General features: G+C 44.4%; 1 protein-coding gene across 10 annotated transcripts in view; it reads right to left on the reverse strand.

Moving 5' to 3' along the window:
• Positions 1 to 12621, reverse strand: part of LOC137423290 (uncharacterized) — a 272768-nt gene that overhangs the window by 38477 nt on the left and 221670 nt on the right. For all 10 annotated transcript variants that reach the window (XM_078774377.1, XM_068110266.2, XM_078774379.1 and 7 more), the window contains 2 exons: positions 4234 to 4394; positions 3929 to 4035 (listed from right to left, as the gene is read on the reverse strand). In XM_078774377.1, the coding sequence (XP_078630503.1) occupies positions 3929 to 4035; positions 4234 to 4394 (268 nt within the window). The remainder of the gene's footprint in view (positions 1 to 3928; positions 4036 to 4233; positions 4395 to 12621) is intronic.

A 12621-nucleotide genomic window follows, 5' to 3' on the forward strand; every position in this document is an offset into this window, starting at 1 on the left:
CAGGAAAGAAGTTGGTATTTCAAAAAAGTGGATTTGGGGTGAAATTAGCAGGGGTAGAAAAGATCAAGGTTTTGGATCGGCGAAGGTAAGAGATGGTGGTGAACAGCTGTTTTAAAGACCTGGAGGGAGGAGTGAGATTGAAGAGAGTGAGGGAGTTTGTTCCAGAGGCGGGAGAAAAGAGGAACGAAGGAGTGAAGGTGAGCAGAGAGCCTTGACTTAGGCAGCCTAACCACAAGAGGGTCGCAGGCAGATCCTGCGCGACCCGTAGGAATACCCGGGGGACAGAGCCCAGAGATTTACATTTTGTAGTCCATTGTATAATTTAAATAAACATAAATGCAAATTTGGCATGTGGAAAAAGGAAGTACACCCCTACATTTATCACTACTTCAAATACATAAAATTAGAATCAGGTGCACCAGCTCAGGTGCAAATGATTAGAACATAGTTCGAGAGGATCTTGGAGGAACCTGTCTTATTTAAACCTCAGACATTTAGTTTGGTTTGCTCTTTGTTGTTGAAGTGTGCGGCGTCACCATGCCTAGATCAAAAGAGCTCTCTGAGGCCTTCAGAAAGAAGGTTATAGATGCCTACGAGTCTGGGAAGGGATTTAAAAAGATCTCCAAACAATTTGAAATCAATCATTCGACTGTCTGGAAGATCATCTACAAGTGGTGAAGATTCCAAACAACTGCCAACTTGTTCAGGCCAGGCTGCCCCAACAAGTTCAGCCCAAGAGCAGACCGCAAGATGATGAAAGAAGTCTCTAAGAACCCCAGAATGTCATCACGGGACCTACAGGTAGCTCTTGCCACTGTTGATGTCAAGTGCACGAGTCTACCATTAGAAAGAGGCTGCACAAATTTGATCTACATGGGAGGTGTGCCAGGAGGAAACCTTTGCTGTCCAGAAAGAACATCAGGGCAAGACTAAAGTTTGCCAATGAACACCGAGGCAAAGACCAGCACTTCTGGAACAATGTGCTCTGGACAAATGAGTCAAAGGTAGAGCTATTTCGTCACAGGACCACAAGACATGTTTGGCGAAAACCAAAGACAGCATTTGACCACAAGAACCTGATACCAACTGTAAAGCATGGTGGTGGAAATATTATGGTTTGGGGCAGCTTTGCTGCATCAGGGCCTGGGCAGCTCACCATCACAGAATCCACGATGAATTATTCATTGTACCAGAGGGTGCTTTAGGATAATGTGAGGCCATCTGTCGGAAAGTTGAAGCTCAACCGAAGGTGGACCTTGCAACATGACAATGACCCTAAACATACCAGTAAATCTACCAAGGAATGGCCAAAAAGAAAGAAATGGAGGGTTCTGGAATGGCCAAGTCAAAGCCCGGATCTAAATCACATTGAGATGTTGTGGGGGGATTTGAAACGAGCTGTGCATGCAAGAAACCCCTCAAACATCGCACAGCTGAAAGAATTCTGCATGGAGGAGTGGGCAAAAATTTCGCCAAGTCGATGTCAGAGACTGGTAGACAGTTATAATTATAAGAAACGCCTACTTGAGGTTGTTTCTGCCAAAGGGGGCAATACCACCTATTGGAGCCAAGGGTGTACTTACTTTTTCCACATGCGAAATTTGTATTTATGTTTGTTTAAATTATACAATGGACTACAAAATGTGAATAAAAAAAACAAACAAACCACCTTTAGAGGCCATTTATGGCCTTTAGAGGCCATACATTTAGAGGTCAACATACAAAATGTGAATGTTTCATGATATTTGTTATATTATATCACCTTTATCTATCAATATTGTTGAAATGAAGATCAAATAGCTGTATGTTGAAATATGTTGAAAAAGTCAAAACTTTACATGGGGTGTACTTACTTTTTCACATGACTGTATATATACATAAGTTCAAAACACACCTGGTCACAAGTGTGCCGCATTGACCGGGTCCTCAGTCGAGGTCCTCAGCATCATCCCGTTTAGGCCCTTCAACCTCGATACGGTCAGCTAAGGTGGGCCAGCAGGGGCACATCCACATCCACATGCAGCAACTACACCTGGATGCGTACATACCCCCACCCCCAGCCAGTGCGAACGCAGACTACAACAACAACACCTCCACATCCAGAATCCACAGCACCAAACAAACATGGTGGAACACTCAAACACCCACCTTTATACCCTTCACCACTCACCAACAAAACACACCAGATCAATCATACACACACATACACACAACACCAACCAACCACCTACCTACCCTTACAACATACACCACTCAACATACAAAAACACACACTCATGCAAAAATTCATTCATGCAAAAACACACACCCTCACCCACTCACTCATATACACAAAATAAGAAATAATAATAGTAACAACAACAACAAAAAACCACACACAACCAACCTACACCGTTCGACATGCCTCCATAAACTTCCTCCATATCCAAAATGAGCCTTTCAAGGCAACCTGGGCCACCTTGTCACACATCCTCCTTCTTTCTGTCCCACACACTCCCAGCCGAGCAAGAAATGCAGAAAAGGAATTGCCAATATACCCTCTACACCCCACCTCAAATGGCTGACACAAAACTCGCCAACCCTTCTCCCGGCACTCTGCTTCCAGCTCACTGTACTTTCCTCTCTTCCTCTCGTGCACCTCCTCCATGTTCTCTTCCCCAGGTACCGACAATTCCAGCCCTCTTGCTTTCCACCTCCTCCTCCTCTTACCACTTGGCCCTCTCTGACAAACCACACCTCTCCCCCATCAGTCTCCTTCTCCACTCTTCTTTCTCTCGACCTCAGCACTTCTTGTTGCACCATCTGCACCACCACCGCCAGCACCTGATCATGTCGCCACCTGTATTGTCCTGCTGCCAATGCTACTGAATATGCACTCAGTGCATGCTGCACCGTTCTCACACCTCCACACAAATAACATCTCTCCTCCTGCAACAACCCCCACAATCTCAAGTTTACTGGTGACGGAAGCACATCATACGTTGCCCGCAACAGGAAATTCAACAATATTGGCTCCATCCTCCAAATCTCTTGCCACTTCAACATCCTCACCCGCACACCTTCCCACTTTGTCCAAGCACCTTGCTGTGCCTGACCGACTGCTTTCAAATATCTCCCCTCCTCTTCCTTTCTTCTCACCTCCCTCTCAACCATCTTCCGCCTCTCTTTCATACATGCCTTTCCCCATCGCTCATGCTTCATCCACCCCAAGCCATGCTTCCCATGCTGTACCATCCCCATGACATCCTCCTGTTGCAACCGCTCCTCCATCTCGTCCACCTCTGCTCTTGCATTCCACTTCCGACTTGCCTTCTACTCTGGGAGAGCATTCTTTATTACTGCATCACTTGAATCCCGCAACATCATGAACTCCCGCACCCTCACCACCTTAAACTCCTCGGTTAATGATGTCAAGGGAAACTGGACCTCCCCCCCTCCCCCTTGGTAACGGGAGTGCCGAACCCCGAATCTGCAACAATATATGTATATATACAAATACTTCTCGAAGCAATATAAAATATATATAATAGCAGCACGGAAGGAGCACACAAACAACAACCACCACAGCAGCAGCAGCAGCTACAGCAACATGTTAAAAAATATTTTCTCGTGTTTCACTTCACTTTACATCCTCAATGAGACTGACAGAAATACATGCAATACATCTGTCTTTTAATTAAAGCTGCCAACAAAACATTGGTTGGGCATGCCTTGTATAGACCTAAAATGCCCAAACTATGTTTTGTACAAGACATAAAGCCTAATCATTAAACCCATAAACCCTGTCAAAAGAGCACAAACATAATATGAGAAAAAAAAAAATTGTATTAATAACATTATCTTGCACAAAGGTGAGATAAATACATAATCCCTTGAATTTTTTTTTTTAACCATTAAAACACTAAGACCTTTATCTATTGCTTCTTACTTCTCCAGCTTCTCTTCAGCATGGGCCTTGAGAGCTTGGTAACGTTGCTCTTCCTTTTTCACCCTGGCCAGAGCCTCCTGAGTACACTTCTTAAGAGTCTCCTCATTCTGTATGGGATATGGGAATAGATTAGTAACCTAATAAAACAGTGAAAACATATTTGTTCATCATTCATCGCCTTGCATCCACAGGCAAAGGGCGTTGTGTAAATAAAATTATTATTATCATTTATTTATCATTGTAAATTTTTGTAAACCTTCTTGGAATAAAAGCAACAAAAGGTCAGGTGAACCATGCAAAATTACCTTCCTGAAGCCTTCTACAGCCTCACGAAGTTTTTCATTTCGACGAAAAAGGTCGGCCAGAGATTTCTCCAAGGAAACTACATCAGCAGATGCCTGTTCTCTCTCGGAAATGAGGGCTTGCATCCGCTGTTCTGTTGCAGCCTTCTCTCGTTGACCCTCCTCTGCAATCAATCCATTAAATGGCATATATGCCTTACTCTATTCAATAAAGCTTTCATCATCAATCAACTAATTTCCACAAAAAAATGACATCTCATTAAAACAGTTAATCTTTGTGAATCTTCACCCAAACAATATCAGCCAAGACTTGAATAGTCTATTTCATCATGTTCCACATCAAACTTGAGCATAGGAATTGCTCTAAATAATTGTCACTCAAAGTAGTTCGCTGGCCCCAAACTTAGGGAAAGATAAATTCTCGCATTTTTTTTTTCATGCCCAATACATGAATGACCTTTTTTTTTTTCTTCTTCTTCTTTTTTTTACAAATCACTATTATGATTCAGACAAACAATGCGAAGGAAATATAAATGGAATAGCAATTGAGTTATTGGGCTGCTGCATTGAGGTTGGATTGGAAGGATTGGAAGGGGAGGGAGAGGAGGATGGCTTGGAAAGTGGAGATTGCCAAGGAGATGGCTTGGAAAGTGCCAATTTTGTTCAGGAAAAAAATAAAGGAGAAATATACACTTTTGATATAACTATCATCGTGCTCAGAGATTGGGTTGATTCTCAATAAATATAAAGACAGGGAAATATATCACAAATAGATGTAAAAGTAAATGTTTTCTAGATATACACTACTGATCAAAAGTTTTAGAACGCCTCAATTTTTCCAGTTTTAATTGAAATTTACGCAGTTTAATGTCTCAATGCACTCTGAAATTAAGCATAGAACAAATAAACAATTGGAACACTGTTGCAGAAGTTCCCACAAATGTGTTGCACTTGTAGGTTGCTTTGCTCACACCCTTCTGTCCAGTTCACACCAAACCAGCTCGATGGGGTTTAAGTCTGGCGACTGTGCTGGCCATTCCATGATTTGAAGCCTACCGTCTTGTTCTTCCTCCTCCTCCTCCATCACGCTTCCTCCTCCATGTTTGAGTCGGTGTCACACACTGAGGAACCATCCTTTCGCCTACTCGACGGTGTACAAAAACCCTGCGTGATCAACCAAAGATTTCAAATTTTGATTCATCGGTCCATAAGACCATCTTCCAGTCTTCAGTAGTCCACTGACGGTGCTTCATGGCCCAGGCAAGCCTCTTTTTCTTATTTTGCCATCTTAGCAATGGCTTTCTTACTGCCACTCGACCTGTCAAACCTGCAGCTCGAAGTTTTCTCTTCACAGTTGAAACTGAGACTTGCCTACTTCGACCTGTGTTAAGCTGTGCTTGAAGCTGTTGTCATGTGAGCCACCTATCACGCAAGCTGTTGACTCTCAGAAACTTGTCTTCTGATTCTGCTGTGGCTTTGGGTCTGCCAGATCTCTTCCTGTCAGAGTTTCCTCCAGTTTCCAAGTGCCTTTTGATGGTGTCGGAAACTGTACTCACTGACACCTCGGCTTTCTTTGCAATTTATCTAAAGGAAAGACCTACACTTTTAAGGGTTATAATGGCCCGTCTGTCTTCCATTGTTAATTGCCTTTTTCTCGCCATTATGATAGCAATATACTACTTCCTGCAGTGCAATATTGTCCAAATAATGCTTCAGAGCGTGTGTTACGGATTCGTCACTTCCGCTGTTGTGGTTTTCATCCCCTTGAAATGTTTCTGATTCTATGTACTATTATTGTCTTCAAAGCGTTTATTGTTCATGCACTGCTTGCAAAGGCTAAAAGCGTTAATGTTAAAAAGAGACAGGAAGCCGGATCGGGAGCCGGAAGACGAGGAAGAAGAGGAAGAGGAAGGCAAAGGCGTGGTGAGTGAAGCCGGACAAGAAGCGAGTAGCTTCCAGCTCGCGTAGCGAGCGTCGACAATGTCGCGAGCGTTGTTGAATGAAAGTCGCGAGTGAACTTTGAATTTCCTTGGAAGGAGTTCTTGCGATAGGTGTTATCGCTGGGGAATTGAAAAACCTGCGTGGTCAGGTTTGGGCGTTGCGATTCCGAAGAATCATCGCCGGGTCGAGTCGGCTCAAGTAAGAGCCGTCGGCCATTTTGACACTCGCGCTTTGTTAATCAAAATATCTTGGCTACGCGTCAGTTTTTTCACCATCCTGTCTGTCGGGGATGTGTGTGCGCAACGTTGAGTTTGGAGATTGAGTTGCGGTTTGCCTACTGAACAGTGAATGTTCATACCTGGAGGGTGCCTTTGGGATTTCCCATTCCGCCGCGAGTTTGCCGTTTGTTTTGGGCCACGTGACTTTTGCGTCGCTTCGACCGCCTACGCCTGAGAGCTGCTTCGGCGGTGCGACTGCCCTTGCCACCCGCAAGGGATTCTGGTCTCGATCGGACATTGTTCTAGCGATTGCTGGAGCGAGCCAACTTCGTCTTGACGGGAATATGGAGACATTGGGGAAGGTTTTTTTCCACTCACTGGGAACACTGTGAGTTATCCTATGATAGTTGATGGTACCATCATAAGATGTATTGAGTGTACTTTTGATTGCCATTTGTTGTACCGTTATTCTTGTGTGATTTTTAATACAATATTTGTTTGTTGATAATTATCATTGGTGTTGTTTCATTATTGTTTCTGACACAGAATAACATATTTTTTCTGCCGTGGCTCCTCTCGGGGCTCGGAGGTACATCGTGACCAGGGGGGCGGGGAGGAGCACGTAACAGAAATTGGGGGCTCGTCCAATTCACTCGGGGGCTCGAAATTGGCTCTTCGTCCGGGATAAAATTCCCTTATAACATCCGTTCGGGATTGACCCAGATTGAAATTGGGGCTCGTACTGTGGAGAAATAGGGGGCTCGGCTTTGCCGATTAAATTCCCTAAATATCGCACTGTGGATTAAATTCCCTAAATTTCGTCCGGGAAAGAATTCCCTAACATTCCCAAAATTTGGAATTTTTTCCAACATTCCCACGTTTTTCAACAAAAAAAAAGATTGGAAAATTTTTGTGTGAAGGTTAACAGGTGTTAACTGATAGTCACCATGGTGTTTGACGCAGGAAAGTTTGCGGAGTCCCCTAGTGAGGCACAGTTCCAAGCGTTAAATAAATTGGAACTCTTGATATTGGCCAGACATTATAGCTTGGAGGTCCGAGCTAATATGAAGAAAGCAGAGATGCAGACAGTGGTGATAGAATCTCTGGTGGGACTAGGATAATGGAAAGAGGTAGCCTTGGATTGGTTACCCGAGGAACAAGGAAATGTGGAGCTCCAGAAAATGGAGATGCAATTGCAGAGCCAGGAAAGGTTAGAAGAAAAAAGAGCTGAACAGGAACGAGAACTCAAAGAGAGAAGAGAAAAGGAAAGAGCAGAGGAAAGGAGAGCTGCAAGGGAACTCGAAGAGAGAAGAGAAAAGGGAAAAGCAGAGGAGAGAAAAGCCAAAAGGGAGTTAAGGGAACGTGACATGGAGCTTCAGAAGGAAATTAAATGCAAAGAGCTGCAGTTAATGAGAGAACGGGGAGAGGTACCATCCATGCCGGCTAGTTCGACAACTAGTCAGAACACCTGGGATGTTGGTGGGCATGTGAGGCTGGTTCCACCCTTCAATGAAAAGGAGGTAGCCAATTTTTTTTTACACTTTGAGAAAGTGGCTCGAATGCTAAAATGGCCTGAGGAGTCCTGGACCATGTTAGTGCAAAGTGTTCTGGTGGGTAAAGCTCAAGATATATTTTCGGCTTTACCGATTGACCAATGTGCAGATTATGAGATAGTGAAGAAAACCATTCTCAAAGCCTATGAATTGGTCCCAGAAGCTTACCGGCAAAAATGCCGGAATGCCAGGAAGAGGGAGAGTGAGACCCATGTGGAGTTTGCCAGAATGAAAGAAACCATGTTTGATCGGTGGTGTGATTCAAAAGGGGTTGGGAAAGACTTCGAACTATTGCGACAATTGATCCTGGTGGAGGAATTCCAACAGTGTGTCCACGAGGACATTAAAGTACATCTGGAGGAAAGGAAAGTACCAAAGTTGTATGAGGCAGTAACCATGGCAGATGACTATGCCTTAACACACAGGATGGGGTTCCACAAACCTAACGTCTCGCCTAGAGTTCGCCAGGGGAGTTATGGTAGATCCGGTGCGGAGAACGAAAATGAATGGGGGCGGCCTCGAGATGATTATGAGGACAACTCTGATACCACGACTTTTAGAAATCAGAAGACTACAGTTCCAAGACAGACTTATCCTCCGGGGGCTCGAGGCAAACCACGAGTTTCTCCTCCGGGCCTACTTGCGCTTTTTGCAAGAAACCTGGACACTTGATGTCCCGATGTTATGCTATGGAAAGGCAAAATCAGGAGCGGAGTCAGACTAGTACAACTCCGAATGCAATGGCAAATGTGAGAAATCGCCCTCAAAAGGGTTACCAACCATTTATTTCAGAGGGGTTTGTGTCACTGGATGGAGACTTGACTAACCAGAGACCTGTTACGGTGTTAAGGGATACAGGAGCACATCAATCTTTGATGCTTGAGGGCATTTTGCCATTGTCAGAGAAGACGACAACTGGTGTTAGTGTTCGTTTACAGGGGGTTGGTGGCTGTGTTAAAGCTCCACTTCATGTCATCCATTTAGAGTCTGATTTGGTGTCAGGACCGGTCACCGTAGGTTTACAAGCCAATCTTCCTGTAGAGGGAGTATCTTTTGTTATCGGGAATGATTTGGCTGGTGGTCAAGTTTCTGGTAAACTGATGTTTGTTGAAAAGCCTAGTAGGAAGCGCCCTGAAGAGAAGAGGAAGTACCCTGAAACTAAGTGTCAGCACACACAAGTCAGGGATGGAGGCAATGTTGGCAAGCTCTTTGTAGGTGGACTGAACTTCAAAACAAGGAATGATGTTCTGGCCTCTGTCTTCGGCAAATATGGCCCGCTTTTGGAAGTGCTGCTGATAAAAGACAGGGAGACACAAAAGTCAAGAGGGTTTGGCTTTGTCACGTTTGAAAACACAAGACGCCAGAGATGCAGAAAAGGATCTGAATAGGAAGGAGTTGGAGGGTCGGACCATAACAGTAGAGAAGGCATTTCATCGGTGTCGAGGGTCTACAGAGGAGGACAACGTGGAAGTAGTGGTTTTGGTGGTGGCCGCAGTCGATATTACTATGGAGGCTCCCAGAGTTACGGCAGCTCCCGAAGGAATGATTATCAGGGTAGTGGCCGAGAAGGAGACCGCTATTCATGTGACTACAGTGACAAGCAGTCCAACCGTGATTATTATGAAAGTTCGGAAGAGTTGAAGAACTGAATGCTGCGGAGCAGCCGAGCCATGATTCCTACACGGATTAACCGTGAACGCCATGCTCCTAAAGGCGTCCCTGTAGTGAACTTTCCTACATGGATTAACCGTGAACTCCACGTTCCTAAAGGCGTCTATGTAGTGAATACTTCCAGGCCTCACCACCCAACCACCATGAAACCTGGTTCTCAGCTCAGCCTCCCGGAAAAAGTGCTATCGATTTGCTTGATTTTGGATTTTTGATCAACCCCTTAACCTTCATTCAAAAGAAACTAAAAGTAAAAAAAAAAAGAGGGTGATGAGATGGAGTTTGGTTTTGCAGAAGTCCAACTGGGAAATTGAACATGTAAAGGGCAGGGACAATGTCATTGCTGACGCTTTGTCCAGAGTGAATTAACTTTGGAAATCTCTGTGGGTTGTTCGAAGTTTTGTTGCTTTATTTTTGGGGAATATTGAATATTGTTGCTCACGGGAATTGATGATTTGGGTTGTGAGTGTACTTTTGTTTGTTTAGAGAGTTTGCCTACAAAGAAAGTTCTCGCTGTGTTCAAACTTTTTCTTGAGGGGGGGGGGGGGGGGGAAGTGTTACGGATTCGTCACTTCCGCTGTTGTGGTTTTCATCCCCTTGAAATGTTTCTGATTCTATGTACTATTATTGTCTTCAAATGGTTTATTGTTCATGAACTGCTTGCAAAGGATAAAAGCGTTAATGTTAAAAAGAGACAGGAAGCCGGATCGGGAGCCGGAAGACGAGGAAGAAGAGGAAGAGGAAGGCGAAGGCGTGGCGAGTGAAGCCGGACAAGAAGCGAGTGGCTTCCAGCTCCGTAGCGAGCGTTGTCAAATGAAAGTCGCGAGTGAATTTTGAATTTCCTTGGAAGGAGTTATTGCGATAGGTGTTATCGCTGGGGAATTGAAAAACCTGCGTGGTCAGGTTTGGGTGTTGCGATTCCAAAGAATCATCGCCGGGTCGAGTCGGCTCAAGTAAGAGCCGTCGGCCATTTTGACACTCGCGCTTTGTTCATCAAAAGGTCTTGGCTACGCGTCAGTTTTTTCACCATCCTGTCGTCTGTCGGGGATGTGTGTGCGCAACGCTGAGTTTGGAGATTGAGTTGCGGTTTGCCTACCGAACAGTGAATGTTCATACCTGGAGGGCGCCTTTGGGATTTCCCATTCTGCCGCGAGTTTGCCGTTGGTTTTGGACCACGTGACTTTTGCGTCGCTTCGACCGCCTACGCCTGAGAGCTGCTTCGGCGGTGCGACTGCCCTTGCCATCCGCACGGGATTCTGGTCTCGATCGGACATTGTTCTAGCGATCGCTGGAGCGAGTCAACTTCGTCTTGAGGACGGGAATATAGACATTGGGGAAGGTTTTTTTTCCACTCACTGGGAATACCGTGAGTTATCCTATGATAGTTGATGGTACCATCATAAGATGTATTGAGTGTACTTTTGATTGCCATTTGTTGTACCGTTATTCTTGTGTGATTTTTAATACAATATTTGTTTGTTCATAAATCATTGGTGTGGTTTCACTATTGATTTCTGACACAGAATAACATATTTTTTCTGCCATGGCTCCTCTCGGGGCTCGGAGGTACATCGTGACCAGGGGGGCGGGGAGGAGCACGTAACATCGTGTAATAACAGTCTGTTCCAATACTGCTTTTATACAAACAGGGGGTTTGTAATCAAGTAATCAGCAGAGGTTGGGACACCTGTAGGAATTGTTTGCATCAACTTTCAAGGCTTAATTTACTTACATTGCTGCAGAACAGCTGTAAGTTGTGAACCAAATTGACAAATTTCTAGGCTAATGGTGAGCTGTGTTGATAATTGACTCGTCTCTGCAGAGCATACCAATACATTGACCAGCCTCAGAGGCCAGTTTGGAAAAATGGTCGGCCAAGAGAGGTTGTGACAGATAGTGAGGCCTAGGTGGTCCAGGAACCTGCTCTCGGGGTTGGCCAGAGAAGTAAACTGCGTGGTTCAACAGCTATTCTTCTGGAGGGACGATAGCTTCTCATGGTAAGCCAAGGTCAAGCTTGGGACTTATCTATATTAAAATACATGTTCCACATAACTGACCAAATTATTTTCTCTGCACCAGTAGATAAGGATGCTCCATCAGTCTGCCTCTGAGAGGTGTGATGTACCACATTGCACCTGCTGAGGTCTTAAGCAAAATTGCAAAGAGGATTTTCCAGGGAAACAGAGAGGTTTGAATGTGGAATTAGGATGTAGACGGATGAAACAGACAGATGTAGACATAGAATGAGGTTTGACACAAAACGCTGCCTTGTGGTGCACAATGGGATAAATCACAAGACGGTAGCATCAAGAGTGAACCATTCTTCCCATTTGCAGAGAGCAATCAGAGAACCATTCAAAGAAGGACCCTGAAATATCATTGTATGACAACCTGGAAAGTAACGCTGGCACCAGACAGTATAAAAGGCCTGAGATATGTTAAAAGAGATGAAACTGACCTCTCATTTGAGAATTATAATATACAGTGCATTCAGAAAGTATTCAGACCCCTTCACTTTTTTCACATTTTGTTATGTTGCAGCCCTATGCTGAAATCGATTAAATTCATTTTTTCCCTCATCAATCTACACTCAATACCCCATAATGACAAAGAGAAAACAGGATTTTAGAAAGTTTGAAAATTTATTAAAAAGAAAAAACTGAAATATCACATTGACATAAGTATTCAGACCCTTTGCTGACACTTGAAATTTAGCTCAGGTGCCTCCCATTTCTCTTGATCATCTTTGAGATGTTTCTACACCTCGATTGGAGTCCACCTGTGGTAAATTCAATTGATTGGACATGATTTGGAAAGGCACACACCTGTCTATATAAGGTCTCACAGCTAACAATGCATGTCAGAGCAAAAACCAAGCCATGAGGTCGAAGGAACTGCCTGCAGAGCTCAGAGACAGGATTGTGTCGAGGCACAGATTTGGGGAAGCCTACAAAAAAATTTCTGCTGCATTGAAGGTTCCCAAGAGCACAGTGGCCTCCATAATTCTTAAA

This window comes from Myxine glutinosa, chromosome 3 (assembly GCF_964187855.1).
Source record: "Myxine glutinosa chromosome 3, kmMyxGlut1.1, whole genome shotgun sequence".
Lineage (NCBI taxonomy): Eukaryota > Metazoa > Chordata > Myxini > Myxiniformes > Myxinidae > Myxine > Myxine glutinosa.